Source organism: Balearica regulorum, chromosome 11 (genome assembly GCF_011004875.1).
Source record: "Balearica regulorum gibbericeps isolate bBalReg1 chromosome 11, bBalReg1.pri, whole genome shotgun sequence".
Classification (NCBI taxonomy): Eukaryota; Metazoa; Chordata; class Aves; order Gruiformes; family Gruidae; genus Balearica; species Balearica regulorum.
Genome location: NC_046194.1, coordinates 2,315,283 through 2,342,529, shown reverse-complemented (window position 1 = coordinate 2,342,529; position 27,247 = coordinate 2,315,283). Strand labels below are relative to the sequence as shown.

Below are 27,247 nucleotides of genomic sequence, written 5' to 3'. Positions count from 1 at the left end.
CTCTGGCCGACTGCAAAATTCAGAGCATCACCTCAGATATTTATCATTACCACTGATGCCAAAGAAATCATAATGTCTGAAAAGTGACAAGCTGGGAATTTCAGTATCTGTAGCAACAAGATGCTGCTGTGAGGTGCTTCCGCCTTTCCCAGAAGGACAGCCTCCATAGCAAGGTGGTAGATGTCACTGGTCTGGCACGGATGTCTGAGCCCACACCTTGTCATGAGAAACCCTCATGTCCCTGGGTGTCATTGCTAATTACTGGCTGACAACGGTAACCATGCGACTATGGACATTAACTCTTAAACCTGTTAAAAGTTAAATTTAAACCTGTAAACTAAGAGTACATCCTTTCCCATCATGTTTTCCATTAATGATTAGTCTACGCAAGCAAAGGCAATCAGGTGGCACTGTTCTACAGTTGCCCTACATATGCACACAGCCACCTCCCAGGAAAATTAAGGTAAAAACAATGAAGTAATAAAAGAAATACCAATGCTTACTTCCTTCTCTGCCCTTTTTTATATCATCTGAGGCAGAATACAGTGCCGTACAGAGTACAAACAATACAGCTTAGTTGTCTGCTTAAGTTAGGAAAGAGCAAGCAAAAAGCCCGCAGTGTGGCTCAGCAAGAGCAGTTGCCAAACACTGACCAAACGAACGCAGAAGGTTTGTGCAAGTCCACCGTTGTCCGAGTTACCACATACTTCCCTCCCTCCAATTTCCAAACTCAGCACATATCTGTCCTATGACTTTTCTTCTTTCCCTTTTTTTACCAAAGCAACAGTACCAGCTTCACCCAGCTTTACTGGGAAATGTTTTGATGCAGGAATCCTGGCTGAGAAACCCAAGGCAAGGCAGGAGCTCGGAGCAGTCTCAGTCTCTGGCTGAAGGCAGGGAGAGAGCTGCCATTAAGGGCACACTGCTTCGCATGCCTGTCTGTCTGGTAGGCAGAAGCCTAAGAAATAGCAAACGCTGTTTGAAAATAGCGCTGCGTTCAGAGCAGGGGCAGCTCTCAGAAGAGGCTATTGCAGCTGGAACAGAAGGGAACAGAGGAGTCGAACAGCCTAGAGATCAAGGATGTCAAATTATTCTACACGAAGCATTCAGGTGCTAGTTTGATAAAAATGTGTATGATTATGTTAAATCCTCCCTGAAGCCCTTCTGTTGACAGTACTGGGGCTGCTTGATAACAAAGGGGTTGTTTATCTGGCTAGTGCATAGTCCAGCAGTCTGCTTCATAGCATCTCCCAGGAAAGGAATGCCTGTGACTAAGGAGCAGGGTTCATGCCAACTTGCACAGCATCTACAGTTACAGCCTTTCTGCTGTGCACAGGCCAATAAAAGTCAATTTGCTCATTCCTCTGCCAGTTATGCTGCATCAGATGAAACAAACAGGGAAATTCATGCTTCACATGGATCAGATAAAGACATTAAAAGGTTCAACTGTGTGGGCACAGAATTCACTTTTACCTTCCTGAAAGCTGAACTGTAGTAACCTGAATCCAGCTACACAAATTGACTGAAATTCAAAAGTTCGAAGTGACATCAACCAAAATTTTCGGGATGAAATAAACCTATAGCAAGAACTGCTCTGAAGCATCCTATATCCCTCTCCCCAAAATCACTGTATTCAGAACTGTTGTGGGGTGCAGTTGGGGACACATGAGAAGCATCTCTGAAAAGCAAGCATCCAGATCTAGGTGTGTACAGCTTTTTCTCTTCCTGTCCCATGCCTCTGCCTAGTAGAGCCCTGTTCTGCTCCACAGCTGCAGCAATGCAGCAGAAATTTGGCAGCATTTCACTGATAAAGGACATCCGCACAGCGATCTGCCTGCGTCCCTAAAGCTCCCAGACACCAAGGGAGAAAGGTGATACTGTTGCAACTGGACTTCCTACGGGTAGAGAAATATTTGACTCTTTTTTGTTTGTTTTTTGGTTTTTTGTTTGTTTGGTTGGTTTTAAAGAGATGTAACTGAACAGAGATTTTCAGCTCTCTGTGACTAGCCCTTTCTCAGGTTTCAGCTGCAGACAGCTATTGATCATTACAGTTGTTGCTCTAAACCAACTGTTTTCCATGTCACAACCACAGTCAGTAAAATTTTGAGAGCCAAGTGGTACATTAGCTCACTGTGGACATTGTTTCAAGTTCTGCTTTTATTACAAGCAAGAAAAAAAATCCTGGCACATTCAGAATAATTTCTTTCAGTAGCCACAGAATTACCTCGCAAAGGTACAGAACTGGCAGGTTCTGACTTAACGGAGTTTGCAGGTCAGAACCAGACTGCAAAGCGACTTAGAAACCAACATACAGCACCAGAGGAACGCACACTGTGAGCTCTTTTCAGAAGATATTAAGTTTTAAAAATAAAATTAACAGTTAATCTAATAATCATTCAAGCATGGCCTGCTGAGAAGAAGTGCTGCAGGGCAACTTACTTTTGATCAAGCATTAAAATAATTACAAATAGGGATTGTATTTGCAACATGAGTTTTAATCTGTTCAGGGCACTGGAGTAAGTGGACCGCAATAGCCTTCGTTTTGCAAGCAATACACAAAAACTGATCCCAGGAAGGTTCAGAAAACTGATTTATGGTCATGGCAGACATCACTTCATATGAGGGCTTATTTTGGAAGATGAACAGAGCTACAGAGTGATCTGGGATCTGCACATATCTGCAAACCCCACGTAGACAGAATAGATCTCTGAACTTGCTACAGAACATAAGGTTGCTGCAACAGTGCCAGATTTCTGTGAAGCGTTAGCTCACAATCATGGTGAACATGAGAACTGAAAAGCCTCGTAAACTTTCAGAGCCATAAGAGGGAAAAAAATCACAGGGAAAAAAATATATACACTACAAGGTGGTGGTAGGCTCCTTGTACTAAGTAGCACAATGATCTAAGAACCAGGACATCCAAATTTTAATCTCTCCTCTATGGCGGAACAGGAATATTCAAGAACCAATTATTATTAAAAGCCCAAGAGTAGGGGTAAATGTCTAACACCTTCCATGCCCTGACGCTTTGCACACTTGAACGTACAGCTGGCCATATCCTTCCTTGCTGATCACAACAGCGAAGCAGAGACTATGGCAGTAAGTAAGAGGACTGGGATGAGAAGAGATGGAGACCTGGAGCCATCCCTTACCCCGAGGTACCGGCTGTCGTTGAAGAGCCGGGGCGGCAGGGGGTTCCCGCTTGCTGGCCGGCTGTCTTCAGGCACGTTCTCACGCATCCATTTCCGATTCTCCTCATTGGCGGCGATATCCTTTTCCTCAAATTCGATTTTGTTGGCTTCCAAGAAACCTAACACATCTTGTTGCTGCTTTTTAATCTGTCACAAAAGGGGGGGGGGGGGGGGGGGAGAAAGCAAACAAAATCAGTCAATTTCTTCTGCGATGATTATGCAATTCCAGGGTTCAACGCAGAAACGGGGGTGCAAAACGGGTTGAAAATGGAAGCAGTAAGAAAATTCTTAGAATAAAAAAGTATCTTCTAAGGAGTCAGCTGAGACTTGACTTGGCTCCTATACTGTTGAACAGGCCACAGTCTAAAGACACTGTCCCTGTACACTTGCGCATGATGTGAACCTTAAAGGTCTCCAAGTGAAAGCAAAGGTGCAAGCCGTCCCCTTGCAGAGGCTGTGTTGTCCCCCCGACAATTAATTTGGGGGAATGTTGTTTTTTCGGGTGCAGTGAAGATGGCTGGAGGGACATCTGAGGTACAACTTGCTTCCTTCATGCCCCTGGAAACATAGGCTGAGCCCACCCTTCCCAGAGTCCAGGTTTTTGTCTTCCTCACATAGGCTATGTACCTCGCTGCAGGGACTTCCCGACAGAGATCTCATAAAGTCATCATTAACACTAAGATCCCCCCAAAATTTTGGCTCGTGGTTTTTTGGATTAAAAAACCTGCTCTGCTCTGCTTCAGGTTTCAGAGGTGGCAGGTATGGTCTCTGGATAGGTGTGACCCCGCATCCCCCCAATTCTTGCTTGTCTCAAGAAGTCTCGGGGGCTGACTGCACAGGCTGGATGAGATCCCACACCTGATGCATCCCCTCCTCTGAGTACTCACACAGCACCCACATGAAAAGCAGGAGCTGTGCGGCAAAGACTGTGCTGGTTTTTTACAGGAAAGGTGGTTTTTATTACTGTCATATATGAATTATTGACTTCCTGATACAAAGATGTTCTGTTTATGCTCTGTTCGTCCTCTGCATGACTTTACCACCATAAAGGAAATTATAACCATGCGCATCCTGGCAAACAATAAAAAATGGGATTTTATGGGAAACTTGTTCTCTTCAAATTATTCCCTTCACTACAAACCCAGTCCAAGGACTGGCTTTAACCTAATTAGTTCAGTGCAACAAAAGCAGGGCTTCGTACAGATGTTGCACTGCTTCTAATTCAGGTCAGGCCCCGTTTCCCTGCGCAGCCTCTCCTCTCCATTTACGGCGAAGGGAAAACAGGCAGCTCCCGGCAGCAGCGCCGAGGGCAGGGCACAGCCAGCCGAGAGCCAAATATGGTGCCTGCGCCCCCGGCTCGCACAGCCCCGCACCCACGGGGCACAGAGCTGCACCGGGAGCCGGAGGGAGGCTGTGAGGTTTTAGCGCAGGAAAGTGCTGCCCTGGAAGGGTGCGGTTTGGGAGAGCAGAGCTCCTCCAAGGAGGAGACGGCCATGCCTTGGCAGTCTTTAAGCATCCATTGACTCGTTCTTTAGCAGTTCCTTTGCAGCCATCGCTGCTGGCTGCGCAAGAATCCATGATAGGGAACCAGTCCAGGTTAAACTAGATCTTGGGTGGGGTGGTTTGTTTTTAAAAATCCTGGATAGATCGATCTCCCTCTGTGTCTAGCTCAGCGTAGTGCGAAGGGACTGACCCTGCTCTCCAGAGCCAACATAATTCCTCCCTAACATGTTGGCAGAGGAGCCGCTGAACTCGATTAGCGAGTACCCTTGTACCCTTAAACAGAAGGATATTGCTGGGCATTACCTAATTTTCATCATGGCTAAAAATAAATAAAAATGGACAAGTTAATACCACCCCGAGGAAATAATTCATGTTATAGGCCGTATAGAAAAACATTTCTCCGCAGACTTGAATCTAGTGGCAAGACATTTCCTTGCTTGCCTTTAATAACAGGGGTCACAGCAGGAGGCAGCAGTCAGGGGAAGTTTTTCTCCATCATGTCATACAGCTCAGAGGAAAAAAAAAACCAAACAAAACACCAAAAAAACCCAACCCAAGCATTTCCTTCTTGAACTATTCTGTAGGACTAAAATAAGGGAAAGGTCTTTGTAATTGTAAACTCCACCACCAGTGGTCAGTATCTAAGGCAACATACTGACCTGGGAATAAAGGGAAAGTTTTTTCTCCCCAAACTAGTTACATTTTAATTAACCATTTCCCACCAGTTGTAAATTACAGAGCCAGCCAGTCTTCGTCAGTCTCAGGTCCTCAACTTGTCCAAAATCTGCTGCTTAGTGAGAACACACTTTGAGATGTCCCAGAACTTTTAAGAAAACAAGACAATCAAATTTTTTCCCAATCTAATATTTTCCCATGTAAAACAAGAGCTCTAAGTTTGACAGTAATTAGCATTTTACTCTCCTGAGACCTCTGTTTTTACTATTAGATTGCCTCCTAGCCATCCACACATTCCTCACCACATCTCAGCTGGGTGTCGCAGTGCAACCCCTTCAGAGGTAGCCTCTGCGTGTCCCCTTTTTTCCTGCAGCACCCACTCCGATGGAGCCAGACTATCTTAGCCATTAAGATGTTTCTTCAACATGAAGAAAATGCCTCCAGATACCCTCTGTTTCCATTATTTCATATGATGAACTTAAATACAGTTTTCCTCTTGGACGTACATATGCAGAACACATTGCTGTACGCCAAATAGCCTGTTTTGCTCTATTTTCACTCATTCTCCCAGCTTTCTGCAGTAAGGAGAGTCTCTGGGTTGTTTTTTCAGCTACAGGTAGCACAGCTGGATCCCAAGTTCAGAACTGCAGCTCTGAAGGGTTATCGCAGCAGATAACCCTCTCTGCTTGCTTATGAACAGCTAGCAAAGCTGGACATGTATTTCTCCTGGCAGAACAGGCATCCGTGCGGAAGCCAAGCATGGCATTTTGGTCTCCGTGCCACACACAGTCTGTCTGTGGTCAAAGGAGGTAATTCTCTAAGCAATTGCAAAGAAAAGCAAGGAACTGGTATTGATGCCTGAGTAACGTTAGTTTGAAACCCTAGTTTTCTGGCCAAAGGAAAAAAAACCAAAAACCTGAGTTGGAAGATTAAGAGGTGATGTCTTCCTCCCAGCTCCTCAGAGAAGTCTTCTGACCATGGTGACAAACATTTACACAAGAGCATTAAATGCTCCAGAGAAACATGGCACCAACCACTGGGCAGAAAAGACACCGAGCTGCCAGATCACATTATTTTATGGGATTTTATTTAGAAAACTTCAATTAATCTCAGGAACTGGAATACCACGGGGAGGGAAGTGCCTAAAATAGAGCAAGAGACGCCTGCTGCTTCTTCAGGGTGTTCTGTCTTACTCAAAAGGTCATGCGCTCTGCTCAGGACAAGAGACTGGAAGATGGTTCCTGCTGCCCATGTTTGGGAAGGAGCGAGGAGCCTTTCTTCAGGATGCGCCTGTCAACACCCAGCACTTGCTTCCCAAAAAAAACCTCTCCCAGTTGCCTAACCGGGCACGGACACCGGCCAGCGCCAGATACCACACCTCATCCTACGCAAACAACTGTCATGTCTAAAGCTATTTTGGCCTGTTAGCTGCAGCTAACCACAGTTTGCAAACACAAAAATCCTTGTTTATACTGAGTGCTCCTGACACATTTTGCAGGGCAGAGCACGCCAGCTGAGAGCTGGGAATGTGCATACAGTCAGTGCAGGAGCCGGGGAGCCGAGAGCAACGCTGCCGAGGCAGGGTCCTGAGGCCATGGGACCAGCACCGGAGAGGCAGAAGGACACGTGGATAGACAGAAAAGCAGAGAAATCATGGATAGGGATGAGTAGACAGCTGCAAGGAAGGAAAGAGGCTGCGGGTGGGAATGGATGGGAATGAGCAAAATGGATGGATGGATGGGAAGATCCCAAGGGGGGAGGTGGGATGGAGACAGAGGCATGGAAGGAGAAGGGGTGTGGAGCAGCAGAAGTCAGTACTGCCGAGAGGAAGGGCCACATCCTGCTGGAGCTCACCGCTGCCCTGCTCGAGGAAACAAGGATGCCCTGGTGAAAGGCAGCTTCGCCCACAGGTGGCTTTACCCCCACGCCACAAACACACACCCGCTTTCTCAGCCTGCACACGCTGACTCGTGCTTCTCGGGGCATTCTTGGGGGAAAACCAGATAAATTACTCAGGTGAGCGGAAATGTTATACTTTTTGCTGATGTTCCTAAGATAACATTGAAAGGAATCATTTAACCAAATTAATCTATTTTCACTTTGTTTTGGCTTTCAATGTCTGTTCTAGAGATAGAAATAGCATTACGGCAAGTTACCGGTGGTTGAGCAAAGTCTCACCACCAAGCTGTAATCTTCTGCGTGCAAAATCCACATGAGAAACATTAGAAGCTGACGATTCCAGCAGACTTTTTTTTTTTTAAGGTATCCTTGTGTAGCAAGATTCTCCTCCTTTCCAGTTACAAGCCAATCATGAAACATTAAGCTTTTAACAGAGCATGTGCACAGAACAACATTACGAATATGAGTAGTTTAGCATTATGAACAGTATTGTCCCTCACTTAAATACACATCAGAAGTTAAATGTACTGTTCTGAGATCTAAGAGTGGATGATGTCAGTAACGCCAAGAGAAACCACATCAAAGCTGCCAACAGTAGAGACGGGTGACGCTTTCCAACAAATCGCATCAAAAATGGAGTTTTAATCCCAAAGTGGGCAGAAAAGTTTACAGAAAATACTGCAAAATTTTAGACTCAGTTTTTTTCTTCTTCTCCAAATCTTTACTCGTTGGGGAAAAAAAGAAAGAAAAAAAAAAGAACTGAACAAAAAGATAACAAACCAAAAGGAGGCAGGGGCGATGCTGCAGGACGTTGGCCCAGCAAGCAGGCAGCACTCCATCCCAGCTCTGGCCAGGACAGCCAGCCTCTCTTAGCACTACCCCGCTGTAAGGAAACAGTTCTTTTAAATACCACACTGAAATGAACTTCAAAGAAGTTTCTATCTTATTTCTTATCTTATACCCAGGCATACACACACAAAAGAACAGTTTAGTTTGCACTGCTGGCCAAGAGGGGATTTGGGGTTCACGTCTTGTTATTTTTTCAGTTGATAAATAAATTCCTTGTTGGACAATAGATATGTTTTGGAAATCTATTTATGGACTGCTGGAACCCAAAGTAAGTTTACAGTTTGAGCGCTGCTGTTTTGATGACACAACAAACTTCCCGGTGCTGATAACGTGGCTGCAGCCCTGCCGTTCTGGCACTCGGCACGGCGCGTTCTCCGCCATTTCTGCAGGTCCTCTCTCCTGACCTCCACGCGGGGAAAAAACCCACAGATTCCCCCCCACTCCCCACCCCCAAGATGCAATTAAATGGCTCATATATTGTTGTGAGGATTTAAAAGAACTTTAAAGAGATTTTCTTTAAAGTTCCTGGCCATGGTTATATCATCGCTTATAGCACCCACATGAGGCCTGAGCTGCTTCTCCCAACCTCACAGCAGCCGAGACCCAGCACCAGGACAGCAGAGAATCAACGCCTTACAGCGGATCTTGATCCTGCACACTTCTCAATTTAGTTTAAAGACAAAACCAGCTGTACAAGGTTCTTTACCATTTCCAATTCCAGCCTTCTGCATTCTAGATAAGGAAAAGCAACTACATCTTCAAAGCAGTTGCAGTTTAAACAAGCTGTTTCGTCATTAGGGGGGCAATTCTTTAAATCACAGGAGATACCTGCTTTGTGCAGAACAGTGAAAGAGTTCAAATCCCCAATGACGCTACTGTTTGGAACCAGACTTGTACCCATCAGTTCTTCAAATGGTTCAGTACCTTTTGAAAGATTGATAAGCTTGAATTTAAACAGCAAACAGGAAAAGTGCAACATAAGAAATCTTCAGCAAACGCCAGCATCAGCCAGCAGCGCCGTCGTTGCGCTTGCTGCAGCCGAGGTGAAAATACCCAGAAAGCAGTTTTCTTTGGAGGGAGCAGGGCAGCACAAGGAATGCTGTGCTGCTGCCAAGACAAATTAACTTGCCGCAGGGCGTCCCGCAGGCTGAGCTGTGCACCGTGACTTTAGAACTTGACCATCTCTGCTGCTGTGGCTGGCTAACACTACAGCAATTCACAGCCACTTTTTGGAAGTGGATCTGTTTGGGGGTTTTTTCCACATTTACCTAATTTCTAAAATGATAATGCCTTCCTCATGTGAGTTGCTAATGCAGAAGCTAATACTTGCAAATTAGCTGAAAAACATTTATAATTTTGCCTCCCAGTACAACATAATTTGTAGGAGTTAAGCAGCACGGCAGCTCAGCTATGCATTTAAATGTCACCGATTCCTGACGGCCCCCCTAAGCTTCTTCTCCACCTCCAGGACACTACCACAGGACTCCCTTCAGACACAAAACACCTCCGAGCAGGCCTCCATCAGTTTTCTCTGGGTTTACTGTAATATTCAAGGAGCCAGGTTTCTTTTATAAAGTGTTTTTGTTGTTTTTATTCATATGAACAAGCCAGATTATTTTACTCCCTTGTAGTAGCTTAAAATTCCGAGGTGCCAGTTCCGGTGGTGCTGGTGGCCACCATCCACTGTAAATGGCGGTCAAAGGGTGGAAACCTGTAGGCACCTAGAGCAATGACTTGCTCAATCTGAGCTTTGCAGGCTGTCTCTGAGGTGTCTCCCAGCGATTTGTGTCTCTCTCGTACTTCTCTCTGCCTGGTAGAACATCTACCTATTTTTAGGTCTGGGCAATTATCATTACAGAACTCAAACCACGTCTTTGTTCTGGCTATTTTAAGCAGAGCATTACACGTAGTAATGTCATCAGTCTCTCTCCAATGCTTGGTTTCTGGTCTGTAAGGAATGAGATTGAGGACAAATACAGCAAAACCACCACGAACTTATGCAACCTAAATCAAACACAGGAGGCTGGAAAACCTCACACTGTACTTGCGCTGCTTTTTTTGCAGAAATTAGGCAGTGTCCAGATGGGCTCCATATGTACTTACTCTCTCCCTCCGGAGCCCTTTGGGAAAGTCCATGGCATATCAACACGTATCCTGCATAGCTGCTACAGCAGCCCTCTCTTGATGCGGTTTGCTTAAAAGTTGTTTATTTGGCCGTGGTTACTGCCCCTGGGCTGCTTTAGCACCATGTGCCAGCCTGAGACCCAGGACAAACGGGAACGGGCTCTAGCTCACAGAGAGAGCAGCGACCAGATTCCCATTTCTTGTGTGTGGTTCTGGAAGACACTTTTTAAAAGCCAGAAAAAATCCTGGGGTGAAAGGATGCAAAACCACCACTCAGAGCAGGGTCAGGGGGGCAATCCAGGCTAGCGAAAGCTTTCTACAACCTAACCTGGAGTTGCATCACGTCTGGAAGCATGTGGTCTGTCTGCAGGGGGGCGGCATTATCCAGGCACAAGGTACCACACCACAGGTCAGATTTTGCAGCACAAGCCAAGAGCATAGCTAGAACAAAGGACAATGTCTGTACTTCCCAAAACAAGACCACAACTTGCTCCAAAAACTGTAGAAAGTTACATAAATGGAAAAGCTGATTCATGAGAACAAAAATAAAAGCTGCTCTTATGGATTATAATGCCATTGTAAGTGCAGTCATTCAATAACCCAAGGCCCACAACAACAAAACCCAAGTCAAAAGATCCCAGTGTATTCAACAGGTTTTTTCCTACCAGAGGAACCAAACACAAAAGTGAATGTCGCCTCCATGTGATATAAAGTGATCCTCCAGATCAGGATTCTCAACAGAACTCAGGGCACTTATGGACCCAACTCCACTTATTTACTCCTTGACACAGACTGCAAAGAGTATAAAAATTCCCAGTGGGAGTTTGGCTTTTAGTTCCCTTAACCCGCTTTGGAAGGTTCAGCCAGTAACACAGGCCTGGCTCCTGTTTGGTACAGCCCAGCAAAGCAGCCTGCCGAGCAGGTTCCTAAGCGCTATGTCCCTGATTGCTACTGAAGTTCAAGGAATTAGTAAGAAAAGAAAATAAGAAACCTTTTCTCTATTGCTCCAAAGGAAAAAATAATGTAATCAACATTTGGAAAATACTAATTTCAAAAACTAATCTCAGCCTGATTCTGTTCAGAAGCACAGGAGAACACTAAATGCAGGATCTCACACATCCACTCGCGCTGTGAAGCAGCATCGAGAGCTGCGGTAACCCAGGCACGCTCCCTGTTCCGAAAGGCTGCTGAGCTGCCCTCTCCTTCCTCGTCTTGGTCAGCGCTCAGCACCCAGCCGGATGGTGCCTTTGCGCTATGTACGTGTACACGTGCACATACGCCTGAACAAGGGACAGCACACACTGCGTGTGCTCGAGGCACCTCGTAAAGTATGATACACATTTAGGAAAGGTAGTGGTGTAAATGCCACTAACGCCTGGCTTCCATCACCCGTGGATGCATACAGGACAGCGTTACTTCCCAAGAGGGTTTTCTTACCCACAGGAGATCCAGGTGAGTACTCAGTGTCACAGTGCATTAGGCGGAGGTGTAAACAGAGTGCTGTGAACAGCATGCAGCACAAGTTGAATGGTTGTGGAAAGCAACTACTCAGAAATAAGATTCCAAAGACTCTTTACAGTCACAGTATGTGGTGATTTGGGGTATTTATCACTTGGTACCTACAAAAGTGGACATCTGCTAGCAAAACTCAAGGCTGGAGTAGGTTAAGCAACCTCTTAATCATGTTGTGGGCATAATCACACCAGCAGCTTACAGAAGCAAATCAATAAGTTCACCTTTGTTCGTGTTGCATGATATACAGTCAAAAATATTTGGACTCAAATGGTATTGCTTCTTTCATTTAAACGTATACAGGATCCGAGTTTAATGTTTTTGCTAGCTTTGTGTCAGACATGTGACAAAGCTTCAGTGGAATTGGCTGTATTACAGTCAAATTCTAATAAGAAAGATACTGAAAGGCCATAAATAGGTCAGAGCTGACTTGCTGCATCGCATTGAATGTCTGTTTAGCTACTTTCCTCCACCAGTGGCCAAAGGCAGATTCCTTTACCCATTAGTCAAGTATGAGGACAAGAAACATTTCCTTATTTATATCGTCTCAGCTCCTGGCAAATGCAGTAGCAGCAGTGCCTAATGAAGGCCTGATTACTTTTTAATGTGTTTTAAGTTTACGTTCTATGAAGGCACCTTAAGGATCAACGTATTATCACAGCTTAAGTCAAATTCTGCTCTTAACAAATAATATCCAAGCACCGGGGGAGTGGGGAGGGTGAATCCATTCATCCTTTTATACCTGCTTGTCAAGGGCTGTTGTGGTGCTACCAGGTTTCTAACACAGAATATCTTATTGTTGGCAACACCTGAAGACAATGTATAAAAGTACCATTTAATAAACTTCAGGTTCTGTTCCGGTACATGAAAATGGTTCCTTGACAGCTGAAAACTCACCTCTTTTCCTACTGAAGCCACAAAATTGAGAAGCAAATCTTTCTCTCTTTTGGCTGCAAGGAAAAGAAGGCTGACGTTGTGCATCCTCCTTTAACTCTCCTCCTTACTGGCCACCCCCCAATATTTTTTTTTCAGTCACTCATTTAGCATTTTCTGCCAAGGCTCATGTATCACTTTGGCGGCATCCTACTTGTTTTGCCCGTGAGTCCAGCTCAGCCACAAGCCTACCAGCCAGATGCACAAAACTCACAAGAGTGTTCCGGATGACTCTGCAGGTCAAATGTAACACCCCTTTAGTCAGGGTATGTTTGCTCACAAAAAGAAAACCAAAATAAATTAAACATCCCTCTACTATCTGCTTTAGATGCCTTTATTAATTCTGTAAAGTGCTTAAAAAGAGTCACTATTGCCAAATCAGAGTTACACAGAAGTCAGGGTGCCAACGCTCTTCTCCAAAGCAGCCATTGCCTGTGAAGAGACTAGAAGCACAGAAGTAATACAAAACATTATTTCAGGGGTTTATCATGAATACGGATTAACTCACTGTGCTACAATAAACATGCATTTCTCTCATGTGCTTTGCTTTTCTTAAGGAAAGGTTTTCGCTAGTTACCTGTGGATCCTCAGCTGGAAACACATTCGGAGCTCATCGTGGAGGAAGGAGCTATGTGGTTACAACTGAGAACTCCAGTACAAAGGAGTTCATTTACTGTTGTGATCTGGTTCAAACAACCAAAGGTACTCACTCCACATGTGCTCATCTCTGATGTTTGCTTATAAGCACTGCGCCCCACACACTGACTTGTACTGACAATCAGGTTGTTAACTGTTGGGGGAAAAAGAACTGCTACAGGTTACACGACTCGAAAGCGCTATGTTTCTAAATCTGAGGGCAAAAAATAAGGGTCTCTGTGTAGTCCACTTCACGGTCCTTGGTAACCTGGACTTCCTAAGCCCTGCACAACACTACTTTTCAATCAGAGGGTATGTGGCAGTCCTACAGAAAGCTTTGCACCTGGCCAATGACTGATACCAGTGACTGAAGTGCAACAACCAAAAAAACATGGGCTGCGCCGTATGAACAACTCCTGCTCCACCCCATACAAGTCAGATAAAGATGTATATACAGTATGAACAGTTACCATATATTATCTGGAATCTTAAACTGCGATGCTTTTGGCATGCCAATACCCTGTGCACATTACTGCACTGGCTGATGCACAGTGCCTGTGGGAACCATCAGTCACCTCTCCAAACACAGATCCCTTCTGTACATCAAGGGATTAGCTTTTTGTTTGTGTGGTGTTTTCTCTTCTTTTTTAAAAAAGTTATGTGAAAAGTGACAGCAATGCCCAACGGGATTATTTGTCTGGATTTCAAAAACAAACAATCCCCGCACAGCCAAAACTTCCATTTTCAGGGATTTTAATGCAAGATTTTAACATTTAAAATCTCCTTCCACCATCAGCCAAAAACCAAAGACATTTGCTCATGGGATGGCAGCAAGCCTTTTGACACTCTGTATTTCCACACGCATGAAACACCAGATCCCCAGCAGTTAGGCAAGGGAGGAGTTAAAACCCACGAAGTCACAAGAAGGGGCTGGCAGCACCGGTGCTGTTACTAGAAGAGGCACCAAACCTTGCTAAGCGCATGGTTTTTGTAGACAACCTCACAGCCCGAACACAGAAAAACAGTGAATGCCAATGAAGCTTCCAACTGCTGAACGCTGGGCAAGGTGTTTCAGATCTGGAGAGGTGTCAAACTTACACTTGTCCTCTCTCAAAAGGAAGGATCTGTGCTTGACCTAAAGCAGGGGGGATGCCCGACTACTGCTTAACTCTCTGCTCCCACTGGGCTTCAGGCCCCTGCGACCGTGGGAGGAGTGAGGAGCAGCACGGTTCTCCCCTCCCTTCATATGATTTCTGCAAACAGCCTCACCAGGAGCCCTGTTTGATTAAGGATGAACTTTGCACCTGAAGCAGCCTCGTGTCGCTGGGTACTGGCTGGCAGCAGCTTGAAACTCAAGACGCCCAGATCTCTCAAGCATCAAAACCCTGCCCGTCCTCACGCAGGGGTTCTGCCCAGGCTGCTCCCTGACCTCGCCAGCGCCAGGTCTGGGGATGCTTATCCAGGAGGGATTGTCAGGGAAGCACGGCTCATCTCTGGGACCGTACACGTTCAACCTGCATAAACCAGGGTTATGGAAGGAGACCATCTCCTTGAACTCCAAAGGCTTGTCTCTGAGCATCAGCGTATGCCTTGGCACGGCTACGTGGAGGTCTGAGCTGGAGGAACTCTTCCAGTCACACAGCAGTATTGTTCCGGGGGGCCTCAACCCAGCTCTCCGGGTGCCATCACAAGGAAAGGCATGGGGTGGGGAAGGAAACACGCCAGGGGATGCAGGACTGCCTCTCCCAACAGCAATACCAACTGAAAGCATGTGCCAAACCAGGCCATTTCTGTCTCAGGCCTTTGCTCCATTCAGTAAAAGGAAGGATTTGCAACTGCAAATATTCACATATCGGGATTTTTTCTAGTTTCTTTTGTGACTAGGCTACTGAAGTTAGCCAAAATAAACGTATCTTGCAAAACCAAGCTTCCCAGACCTACGCTTCCCCTCATCTTGCTTCAGATGAGAATGTAAAGAAACACAGATGTAGTGCAAAGCCATAGCTTTAACCACGTGCACTGGCACCGTCCACGAACCATCGCAGCACCCAGAACTGCCATAATCAAAAGGAAAACACCACCATTACAATACAAAATAAATTGACCTTTGGCAATTTTCTAAGTCAATTTTGTGGCATTTGACTTTCATAAGCCTGAAAACTGCTCGTCTGGTCCAAAACCAACAGAGAGACAGCTTCCTACTGCGGGAATACAGGCTCCATTATCTAGGTTATCCGTTAACAAAGCATAAGCAGCAGCAGAATATGAACTCCTCATTTATTACGCACAGTAGTTTTCTGCTGCAGACTTGGAGCTTGGCAGGCTGTATTTCCCTGGATGCCTAATGTGTGCCTAGTCAGAGCATCCAAACTCTGTGCAGGGTTAAATATAAACAAACAGATCTGCTCCTCCCAAAAAACAGGATAAAACTAACACCACCTGAACGTCACAAACATGAGAGCAGCAGGAAAAGCAGACAAAGGAACCAAACACACATTGCATTATCCTGCGGCCATCACCAGGCTTCCAAGACTATTCGGGAGAAGGAAGCACAAACCCCAGTGCCTGTTTAACAAAAACCGCCCCAGGATCTGGAATGAACTCATGACATATCAGCCAGAACATCTCCAGCAACTCCACTTATCTGACCAAGGTTTATGGTTAGCAGGAAAACAGAAATCAGCAAACCTGTTGTCACAGCTTCTGAGTTTTCCCTCTGTGAATGTCAGTAATGATTAATGAGTTAGCTGTCTGGCACAACTCAGGCAGAGCAGCAGAGGACTTCAAGCTTCAAGAAACCTTGTGTAATGTTCCTGCTCGTACACCAACAAAGCCGTTCGGGTTAGTGCCAGCACTAAGCCCTGCCCTTGGTCCATCCCTGCAGGGAGGAGATGCCGTCCCACCACAGCTGGACTAGGGAGCAGCCCCACGGCCACCCACTCCCCACCCAGCACACGGGCTCTCTGTCACCACTTCACATCCCCTCTTCCAGACAGTGCCAGCCGGGTTAGCCAGGACTGAAGGTGAAGTTTGTGCTCACCCCCTTCCTTCGGCCCTGGGATGCTCAATGGGCAACCTGGAGAGGACCTCAGCAGAGGGCAGCCTCCAGCAGCAACCTCTTCTCCTGGCATGACTGTTCAGTGTGTTGCCTCAGCTTCTTGCCTTAGTCTCTCTGCTGCACTCTGAGGCACAAAGTCTTGGGAAATGGGAGCTTTTGCTACATGCAAGAAAAAAAAAGTTCTTAAGTCTAAGCTACCTCTGTCACAGAATCCTTGAACAATTTTGAATGCACCCTTCGCCTCTCAGAGTTTCCTTTCCTAAGCTGTTAGTCAGCATGAGTAATTATTTTTTCATATCACTGCTTATTTACTTTGTTATTTGGGTTAGAGATCATTTTTGGCTGTTTCTGCAAACAGTACCAAGTAACACCACAACCCAAGCTCATAGAGAGGCTTTATGCGCTGACTATAACAGAATTTAACACACGGCATTTATCTCCAACAAGATAATCAGGCTCAGTATCACATGAGATGCAGAAAGCTCCCTGGAACATGACATATTCCCAGATATTCAAAAGTTCTCAGTGTGGCTGAGAAAAATGGGGGGAAAGGCACTGAGGGAACCTGACTACTTGCTCTAGAAGCTTTAAAAAGGGCTTTAGTCCTGAAAGTCTGGACCTCACCACTGTTGCCAGGTTCTGAGTCTGGTTTTTTCAGCCAGTCTCTCTCTGAAAGCCAGAAGAATTATTCCTCCTTTATTTTCACAGAGGGCTCCAGGAGAGGCCTCAGTAGTCCATGCAACATTGGCAGCAACCAGAGCCTCTGAAAACAGCTGGCTGTCGTGTTAGACCAGTTAAAACAGCACGGGTCCCACCTCGTTCCACCCTGAAACTTCAGTCTCCACGGTCTGCACAGCACTTGGCGAATATTCACCAGGGACGCAGCCCGAGAAGATAGCCTTAGATCAACTGCACCATCGACAGCAGAGGGCTACAGTTTGGGGTGTTGATTGAAACAGCTGCTAATGTAATTATTTTTCAGAATCTGTGGATTTATGCTGGCAATGAGGAGCCCTGCATGGCAAAGACAGGAGAGAGGAAAAACATCTTTTGTTTTGTTTGTCTGACGAGAGCTGAACTCTGGTTAGGAAAGGCGTTACAGACAAGTATTGCACAAGGCTCCTGGGGATTGCAATAAAAAGAAGGTTTATTTCCTGTATCGTTTAGCACACAGAGAGACTAAATTAACTGACAAGACTAAAAGCTTACAACTTTAATTGTTGTTTCACCGCCTTTATACTGCCAGCCATTTATTATCTTTAAATAAAAAACTACTTTAAGAATAAATATAATATGACCTCAGGGATCCTACGCTAAATCCAGGTGCTTCTGGTCTGTATTACTTTCTATCTTCAAAGAACTCATCTAACACAGACATTATTTAGCAAAAGAGTGTTTTTGGTGACTGCTATTCTAAAACTAAACCAAATAAATTTTTCAAGAGAAGAAAACTTTTTTTTCCCCTGAATTAAGAGAAGAAAGCTTTTTTTTTCCCCCTGAACTAAAATACCTAAATATCATAATACAAAAGAAGGGATTAAGAGAAAAACTATGGATTAAATACAAGTTTTCTTTCTCCTTCCAGAAAGAGTCGGGCTATACTGAGAACAGCACGTCAGTACATCCACACCAAAGCATCCTGGAGATGAAAGATTTAGCAGACAATTAGTCTGTATCGGTATTGGCTTTCTGACCAGTTAATTTGCCTGGGGAAGATTTCAAGTGCAGATCATCCTGCGGGCCCCAGATTCCCTCTTTATTTTAGTGCAGGCTTGGACAAAATATTGTAACATCAGCAACTGTGTCTTTAAGGGGGAAGAGAGAGGGAGGTAAATAGAAACCTCACAAGAACTGACCACACTGTCGTTTCTAAAACTTTCGGTAGCTGAAGCAACATAGGAGTTGGCCAACTTCTGCTTGACACAGCCAGGAAGGCCAGCGCCTGGGGGCTTGCTCTCAAGAGCACTTCTCAGGTGACATCCCGAAGTCACTCTTTACAGGAATAAAAAAAACCCGAGCATTTTCCAACACAGTAAGGTTCTTCCCATCAACAAGCTCTGCTCACCTACTGCATCTCTGCAGCCCAAAGGGAAGTGTCACCTCCCACCCCAGACCAAGAGCACAAATCCAGATGCTGCCCATGCCTCGGCGGCAGGCACAGCCACAGACAGAACCACGACCTGGAGGACACTTTGCAAACCCCCACTGTCTTTTCTAAGTTTTTTAGAGCACTCTTGTCACCATGGTATCGGCTTTTTTTTTTTTTTTTCTTTTTTTCTAAACCACAAGCTTCCTTCTGCCTCCATGCAAGCTAGCATCTGCATACCACAATCAGAAACTAAGACAAATACACACTGCATTTTGTTTTTTAAAAGATTAAGTCCCCCGGCTGTTTATTTGCTGTAGGATGGAGTTCTCCAGGCCTGGGCGAGCAGCCAAAATAACTTCATTCCCCTGATGTTCTTCAGTTTCAGCCTAATGCTCGATGACTGGCAGTGTGAGGTGATGGCTATCCTAACACCTTCCAAGCTGCTAATTTCGGTCCCAAATCATTATATGGAAGACATAGCTGTCTGTCCAGCTGCTCCTCAGTTTATACAGGTGTAAATTCCTGGAAGAATCATTCCTTGAGATAGCTTTATGGACCTACTTTGATCTTTTCACAGTGTACACAGCTCAAACCTCGGTCCTCTGCGGGTGAAACAGAGGCTCTCACAGCTACCTCCTGGTGCGTTTTAATGTGATGAAAAGGAACAGAAATTTAGAGAGAGATTGCTCAAGTGCAAAGGTTTCACAAACTTAGCCACCAGAACCATGAGACCTGCTTATCTGCATTACAGGGTGGAAAGGAATTTCTAGTTCTTAATCAGGATTATCAGGTCACTAACAAATAAGTTTGCAAACCTGCCCCTTTTTATCTTTTTATTTCTACTCACATATATTGTACTTCCTGCCGAGGGGAAAAAAGAAATCCTACATCTACTATCCATAAATCAGCTTCACTTGAACTTCCTATCTATCCATGTCCACTGAGAAAGTTTTGTGATATATTTTTAATTCATTCACTGAGTTATTTTGCTGCTCTCCCATTCTGCCAGTTGCTCTGCAGCTGCTGCTCTGGCCGAGTGCATTTGCAACATGTGCACAGGAATGATCTTGGATAAGCAGCATTAAGTATTTCCTAAGGAGTAAAATCTCGTCCTGCTGTAGTCCATGGCAAAACTCCCAGTGACATTAGCACAGCCAAAGGTTGATCCCACGAGGTGAATACAGATGTGCTGTTTAAACCTGCCTGGAAACTACCACTGTCATAAAAAATGTGGTTTTACGTGAAAACTATTATTATTTTCCCCAGAGGCTACCTGTTTTCTGTTTCCATTGAGCTTTGCCAGTTTATTTTGACTTATGCCTAAGGCAGGAGGGGCTTCTGATACACCTATCTTATCGCCTAGGTCTAAACATGATGTATATCAGCATCTGCTGTTCATGCTGCAAAATCATATTGGTTTTGGAATCACCTGCTGTCCGTATCACCAAACGCTGACGTGTTCTATGTAAGAAATGCTGAGATTGTGACCGGCGATGAGACACACGTAGAACGGCTATGTTCACTCCTGCAGGCTCTCATTCACATCCCCCTGTCTGCCCAAGAAAGCAGGAAAACAGAGTGACATTTCAGCTATGATTAATGGAAACCTTTCCTCAGTCACACCCGAGCACAATGCCCAACCCAAACCTTGGACAGAGAGGCTGCGTATCACCTGGCAGAGCTTGCTTCATGCCGACTCTCCCAGTTACTAACGCCTCAATCCCGGTCTGGATCCCACGGTGCATTTCATTATATGTAAAATAGAAGATCTCATGACAAGTCTTACCTATGCAAAGTTTTACTCAATGTCTAAACCTTGAGATTTCAGTGTTCATCTCTCAATAGAAAGTTTTGAGCCTGCCAGCAACTACTGCACAACAAATAGCTTCATGTATTTTCTGACATCCTTGTCCTCAGCTCCTGAATTGAATTGCAGTTGTTCAGAAGGAAACCAAGAGGAGAATTATTATTAACTTCTGCTTCCCCCCCTCACCCCGGTTTCTAAGCTACAAGGGACAAATATAGTTAAAAGTTCCTCTCATTTCTACAGTCTCTCACAGCATCTCGGTTTGCAAAGCAGAGAGGTAAGATTTCAGTCGCGTTGGTATGTCTGAATATAAAACAGATATAGAATCTGTTTACATTTCAGAGGAAATTTCTAGTTACCCCTAAACATCCAGAGCCTTCTAACACTTTTACAATTGCAGGTGTTTGTAATAACCACCAAATTAAAAACAAACCAACACATCCCAAACACACACATGTATATTCTTTTCCATCAAACATTTTTCCTGGAAAACATGTTCTTTAATTTTTAAATGCAAACTGTTAACATAATTTTGGGAGCAGAGCCAATTTCATCCAAGAACAGAAGAACATCTTTATTGGGTTAGATCCAACACTTGTCTACCCCAATATCCTGTCTCCACAGGCCACAGATCCCAGGGAAGAGCATGCCAACAAATTGAGCACAGAGGGCTACACCACATTATACTTTCCCAGACTCCAACAATCCGCAGCTTTGAGTCAGAGGTGTACTAATTATGTTTAATAGCCCTTAATAGACTTTCCTCCTTAATTTGTCTCACTGCTTCCTGAGCCCATGCAATTTTTGCCATATATGATGCTCTCTGGCAGTGAGTTTCTCCATTAAACTACATGTTGTCAAACAAAGTACTTCATTTATTCTGAACCTGCCACCTGCTAGTCTCACTTGCTCTCCCCCAGTTGTTGCATTAGGAAGTTATGAATGATCACTTCCTATTTGTTCTCCCATGCCTGACCACTTTTCATGCTTTTTCAGCTCTTTCTCTGCTGCAGAATTCTACCTTATTTGGTTATTCCTCATACAGTGTTAACCTCACCCTACCCAGTATCTTTTCTAACTTTTTAATATCATTTAAAGACAACTGTTCCAGTCTATTACAGATACAGACTCACCACAGAGTTATACAGTGGTATTGGTTTTTTTTCCTTTGCTCTTTCCCATCCTAAAAATTCCTGACATTTTGTTTGCTTTTATGACCACTAATACTGTGTTTTAGCAGAATTACCTCGTACAGCTCCAAGACCTCTCTGCTAAACAGTATCAGTTAGTTTAAACTTGACTCTTGCACAGGATGACAACTGTTTTTTCCCACTTGCTCACCTGGGACAGGTGCAGCAGGCTGCTCTCGCGCTGTGCCACCTCGCTTCACCAGCAGTGTTGTCACCGCGCTCCTTCTCCAGATTGCTTAGGGTACAGCACAGATCTCTGTAGGATCTCCTCGTAACTTCTGCATATTGCAAAAGCTGCCTATATATTCCAAAGTCTTGATTGTTATCTGGTTTATGTAACTGGCGTGTAATCAATTATATAAGCCAAAAAGAGGGGGGAAAAAATAAAAATCCTTTCCTCTTATCCTGCAGCAGCTTAGTTTCTTCATGAAAAAATAAAGATCTTTAACGTGACCAAAGCTTGTTCAAAACTTTCTGGAAGTCCAGGGATTCAATATTAAGGGATCACTCTTATTCATATGCTCAGGAGCTGGTCCAGGTAACTCAGCTGTGAGGCGCAGCTTCCTTCTCCCTGCAATGTCTCTGTCCACATCTGCTGGGAAGGAGTCTAACAAAGAATAACATCAATTTGTCCAGCACAGGAAGATAGCTTGTAGCTTCCAAATTTCCCCAAGATCCCTTTTTAAACCACTGCTGCCTTTGGCTCCTTTCTTCACTCATGACACAACAGCAATTCAAACAATAGGTCCCTAGACAGGTAATAGTTAAAATTTTATGCTCAAATGCCTTTGGAATTTAAAGCAAGACAGTATTCACATAGGGAAAAAGAGCCCCTATAACACTAAATTTCAGATAGCTAACTAAAGAAATCAAATCACCACATCCACTTCTCACAGGGGAAACCAAGCCCAACAGGTAGAAGTTAGAAGTCAGGATGCGAAGGCTCTTTCAGCCGTACCCAGACAGCATTAACTCTAGTCAGTCCACAGTTTGATGTCAGCCCTTCACATTTTCTTCTGGTGACTTAAACCTCGGTCTCACTTTACTACCTTCCAAATTTCAGAAAACGGGCCTTAACAGTCAGCTGGAGTTGCTGTCCTGGAAAGGATGTGGTCCTGGACAGAGGCTTTTTTCTGGGACACATAACAGTAGATAGGCATTACAATTAAAATTCTTTCAGGCTTGATTAAATATCTGATCAACAGAAGTACTTTAAATTTAATCATAAACTGAAGGTCTCCCCTGAATACAGTTGGGGTTAAACGAACGTCGTTAACACTGTATTTTCATGTTTGAGTAAAAACATTCTTGAATAGCATAATATTGATCTAAGTTGTGGATTTGGTCCAGGTTTCCAGATCACTGAGTAGTGCCAAGAACTAAGGTCAGCGGTTCCAGGGCAGCAGCATGAAGAACACCTACGTAAGGCAGAGCTCATCTCTCTCTGGCTACAACAGTGAAGCATCCTTAGCTCTTCTTTTTATCATACACAGGGATATTTTAGTTCTGCTTTGAGCTTGAACAGCTGAAATCTATCAATGTTTCTTTAGCTCCATTTGCCTCCTCTCTCCCCAATTCCTCCTCTTCTGGGAGGAATAAGAATAACCTTGCAGAGACTCTTGGTTTTGGCATCCTCTGCTCGGTACACACATGCCAATTCACTGACTTCTATAGGAATTTTCTGAGTGTAACTTTAATGCCTCAGGACAAGAAAAGTTCCTTGCTCAACTTTACAAATATTTATTTAAAAAGCACAAGTGCTTATCACTGGGGTTCAAGCAAATCCAGTGCAAGCTGATGGCATTCAGCTTCTTCCTAAAGTCAGCCTTTTCTCCCCAAACAGTGCATGAGAAAGACATAATCCTGATGCACCATCTCAAAATAAACACTGTCATACCTGCATATACAATCTACAGATACTGTCAGCAAAAAGCCTTTCCTAGCCTTAACTGGGGAGTATAATTTCCCGTCTTTCTCATGCTGTCAGAAAACTGTTTCTATTTAAGCACAGTAGAATGTTTTTTATTTTGATATATCAAAACTATTGCAACAACTGCAGTCAATTTAATCTCTGGCTCTATTAAAAATTTGAATGTATTATTTTAAGAAAAATATTTGACTTATCTAGAGTTTGGAACAATGGCTTTAAAAAAAAGAAAAAATGACCCACGAGGCAGATGGAACGCATCCTAGCTAATTGCCTCGCTAGATTCGCATTATGTATTTTTGTTTTCCACCCTGAGAGCTCTAATTCAGAACAATTCATACCATTTTATTGAGAGAAATTAAGTTTGGTCAGCACTGGGTATCCAAAACAGTACTTTGTGCATATTATGTTTACACAAGAGATGGGTTTAAAAATCAATACCAAGCCTACTCACAAGTCAGTTCTCACCCACAGTATATAAACTGCATGAGCTAAGTTATCACAAAAATATATATTCGCTTGTGAGATTGTTTTTAAAACTACAGACGCAGCTTATTTCTCCCATAATAGGTAGTTTTACCTAAACTTGCATCATATTACAAAACTATTTATAAAAGATTCCTGTCGTTATTTTCTTCTCACATTAACTGCCGTGCCATTTGGACCGAAGGAAGTTCATCAGCAGCTCCAGAACGTCTGCTGCCACTGCTCGGGGTTTCCGGGATGACAAATGTGACCACACGCATCCGGGCTTTGACAACACATTTGCAACCTTGAACGCGACTGCAGAACAAAGCGCTACACTTATTAAACAGACTGATAAAAAACGCTGGATGCAAAGAACTGCCCCGCTGTAGCTGCGGTTGCCCTCGGCAAGGCTCAGCACAGAGCCACCTCCTGCCACGGCCCTGTGCCGCTGGGGTGTTCACCCAGACAAAGCAACCAGCCGCTCACAAACCTCAAAGCAGCCAAACCACACAGAAACAGGAAGCACCCAGACTTTAAGTCAGTCTATCTTAGGATGGCAATATTTGCATTTATTGTGATAAGCAGAGAAAAAATGCCCTAGAGGGATTTAAATGCAAAAAGTATAAAGTAAAAGTTTTTGGGGTTTTTTTTTTTCGGTACAATCTCCATTTCTCCATATATTACTTCCCTGGGATTGCTTCATCCTTCCGAAGCAGCTTCACCAGCCCTCCTGAAGCCCTGAGTTGTTGAACAGGAACAAGAGCTGGTGGCTACACACAACTCTGCTCATTTCCAGTCACTCTTCTCCCTCAGTTGCAACACGTAATGCTCTAGAAAGCACTTGCCGCTGGCTATATATCCCCAGCAGCACCAGAAAGTGCTCCTGTGCCTTACCGGGTTAGGTGGGGAGGCAAAAAAAAAAGAGTAACTGCGAGCAAATGTTCGCTCTCCAAACCACAGGCCACTTTCCTCTTCATTTCCTGGTGGATGGGGAGGAGAAGCCCTAGATCCTTTCCCAAGCAAGAAAACAATACAAGAAAAACATGAGCCCCCCACATCCCTAACTTTGTGAATAAAAAAATAAACTAAAATTTCCTTTCCTCTCTAAAACCACCCCTAAACAGCAGCGAGTCTGATGTGTAACATGGGACTCTGGCACCGATTCTGGAGAGCATCTCTCTTTTTTCCATGTCTGCAGTCGCTGTAGGAGGCAAGGAAGGAAAACCACCCACGCAGCCTTCAAAACAAGCAAGGGGGGAGAGCCTGGAGAGATGGAAGCACGGGCTGTAGACCACAAACACGAAGTGCCTGGCTGTGAGGAGCGGTCTGGACACCAGGGGTTGATGCAGCAGTTTCCCACAGCACCAGCAGCGGCACGTGGGAGAGCTCAGCCCACCATCTCCAGCACGGGTACTTCACTTCCACAGCCCTGGCCTCCAGGTTTCATCCTGGAGCTTGCAAGGGGATGTCGGATGAACAAACACAATTCTCTCAGACAAAGTCTGTAGGCAAGAACTGGTGCAGTTGTTGGCAACAAATGGACATTCGTAAGACCGAGAAGAATTTTAACAGCTGGCTCCTTTCCACACCAGATCAATAAAATTGGTAATCCAACCGCCTTCAGAAAGATGCACACAAGTGCTTCTGGTGCTGCAGGAGAGCTGGGGCAATCTCTTACCCAAAAACCAACAAAACACGTAAATGCTAACGGAGCAAAATCACAGACTGGACTCGTGCAATTCAGCTTCTTCCCTCTTTGCATCCTTTTTATTCCAGGAGCAAGAGTCTAATTACTCTTTGGCCTCTCTTCCTTTCGTCTCTCGAAGGATTTTAATAAAAGTCTACAATCAAATCACTCTCACAGCCTGCACAGTCCCTGCTTGTGTCAACGCTTGGGTGCTTCTGAATGCAGCACTTGCATCTGTCATTTTAAGTTTGTAGCCTCCAACACTGTCCCCTTCAACTGTACGTCACGCAGAAAGACTCCTGGACAGAAGCTACACATGCATATTCCCACGTTTGGTGTCTACAGCTCATCTTCGCAATTACAATTGAGAAAGATTAAAGAGAAAGGGCGACTTTCCATACAAGACTTCCTAATACAGCAGGAAACTGGTGCTCTAACTATTACATTATGATTTCTGGGGTGAAATTCAAATAAGAAGCCAGATGAAGACTCCAATCATCATATTTTGGCCGAGTCTTTTTAATTATAGACTTCCAGTATATTGTTATCTCTGCTTATGAGAACAATGGCAGTGAACCACCCCAAACCAAAGTCACCTTTACCTTTACCACGCAGAATATAACGCAAACCCGGTGATCAAGCACAAAGATAGGACTTTGCAACCAATGAAAACACACCAGAAATAACACTGAGCACTAACTCCTCGCGCTGCAAAACCCATCAAGGGGCAGCTCAGCAGTCCCGCTTTTCCGCTTTGAATGACACATGTACACAGAATTAAGTGAACTTCACCAGAAATCTGTTGAAATATAGTTGGAAAATGCCTCTGCTTAGACATGAGCTTCATATGATATTTTTTTCCTCACACATACATACTACTGAATATACACTTTAGGGAGAACAGTGCCTTGGGGAAACATTTTATATACTGTGACGTCACAAATTATACTGCATAACAAAGTATGATTTTGCCAGTAAAAGACCACAAAATTTGGGCACCCTCCAAGAGTTACAGCCCCAGGCTGTGAGGTATGAAGCAATCTCAACACCTTTTCCCTTCAGTGGGAGACGATGCTTTCCGGAGTCTCACGAAAGCTTTACCAACTTACGGAAACGGGGCAGTTGTTTTCGAGGAAGGAGGAGATTTTATATTATTTCTGTTTTGCTTCTCCTCAAGCAAATTAGCCTTTTAAAAACCAAAATAACACAGTGCTGGGTGTCACTGGCAGTACAAAGCCAACTTAGCAGGAGTGAGAGCCCTTACAGGGCTGATGTTAGCCAGTTCAGTTACTTTGCTGGAAAAAGCTTTGACTCTGTTCCATCTCTCTGTAGCAACCTCCTCTGATGTGGATTTTCCATTCCCTGAGTGGGTTATTCCAAATTCAGCACCCAGAAAGGCTCCTCTGGTCCTCCAAGCAAAGCCTGTCTCACCAACGGCTTAAGACCCACAAAAACAACTCATGCGCATCGAGCACATTTCCCTCCAGATAGGTGCCTCTCAGTCTTACTTTAGGTTGAAACATTGATTAAAATTCTTACACTAGAAGGAAAACAGCCACCCGGTGAGGTACTCTGCTGATCCCTGCCAACAGAAACACCCTCGGTGTACTCAGTAAACCAAGAATGTGCAAGTCTTGCTCATTACCACAATAATACTTGAGCTGCACTAGCTTTAGACGCAGGCATGAGTGTGTGTGTA

The 27,247-nt window shown here is 44.5% G+C and overlaps 1 protein-coding gene across 1 annotated transcript in view; it reads right to left on the bottom strand.

The window, feature by feature from the left end:
• The window catches only part of SH3BGRL (SH3 domain binding glutamate rich protein like), a 37,102-nt gene that overhangs the window by 7,730 nt on the left and 2,125 nt on the right, over positions 1-27,247 (bottom strand). Inside the window, exon 2 of the mRNA XM_075763038.1 lies at positions 3,153-3,338. Coding sequence (XP_075619153.1) covers positions 3,153-3,338 — 186 coding nt within the window. The remainder of the gene's footprint in view (positions 1-3,152; positions 3,339-27,247) is intronic.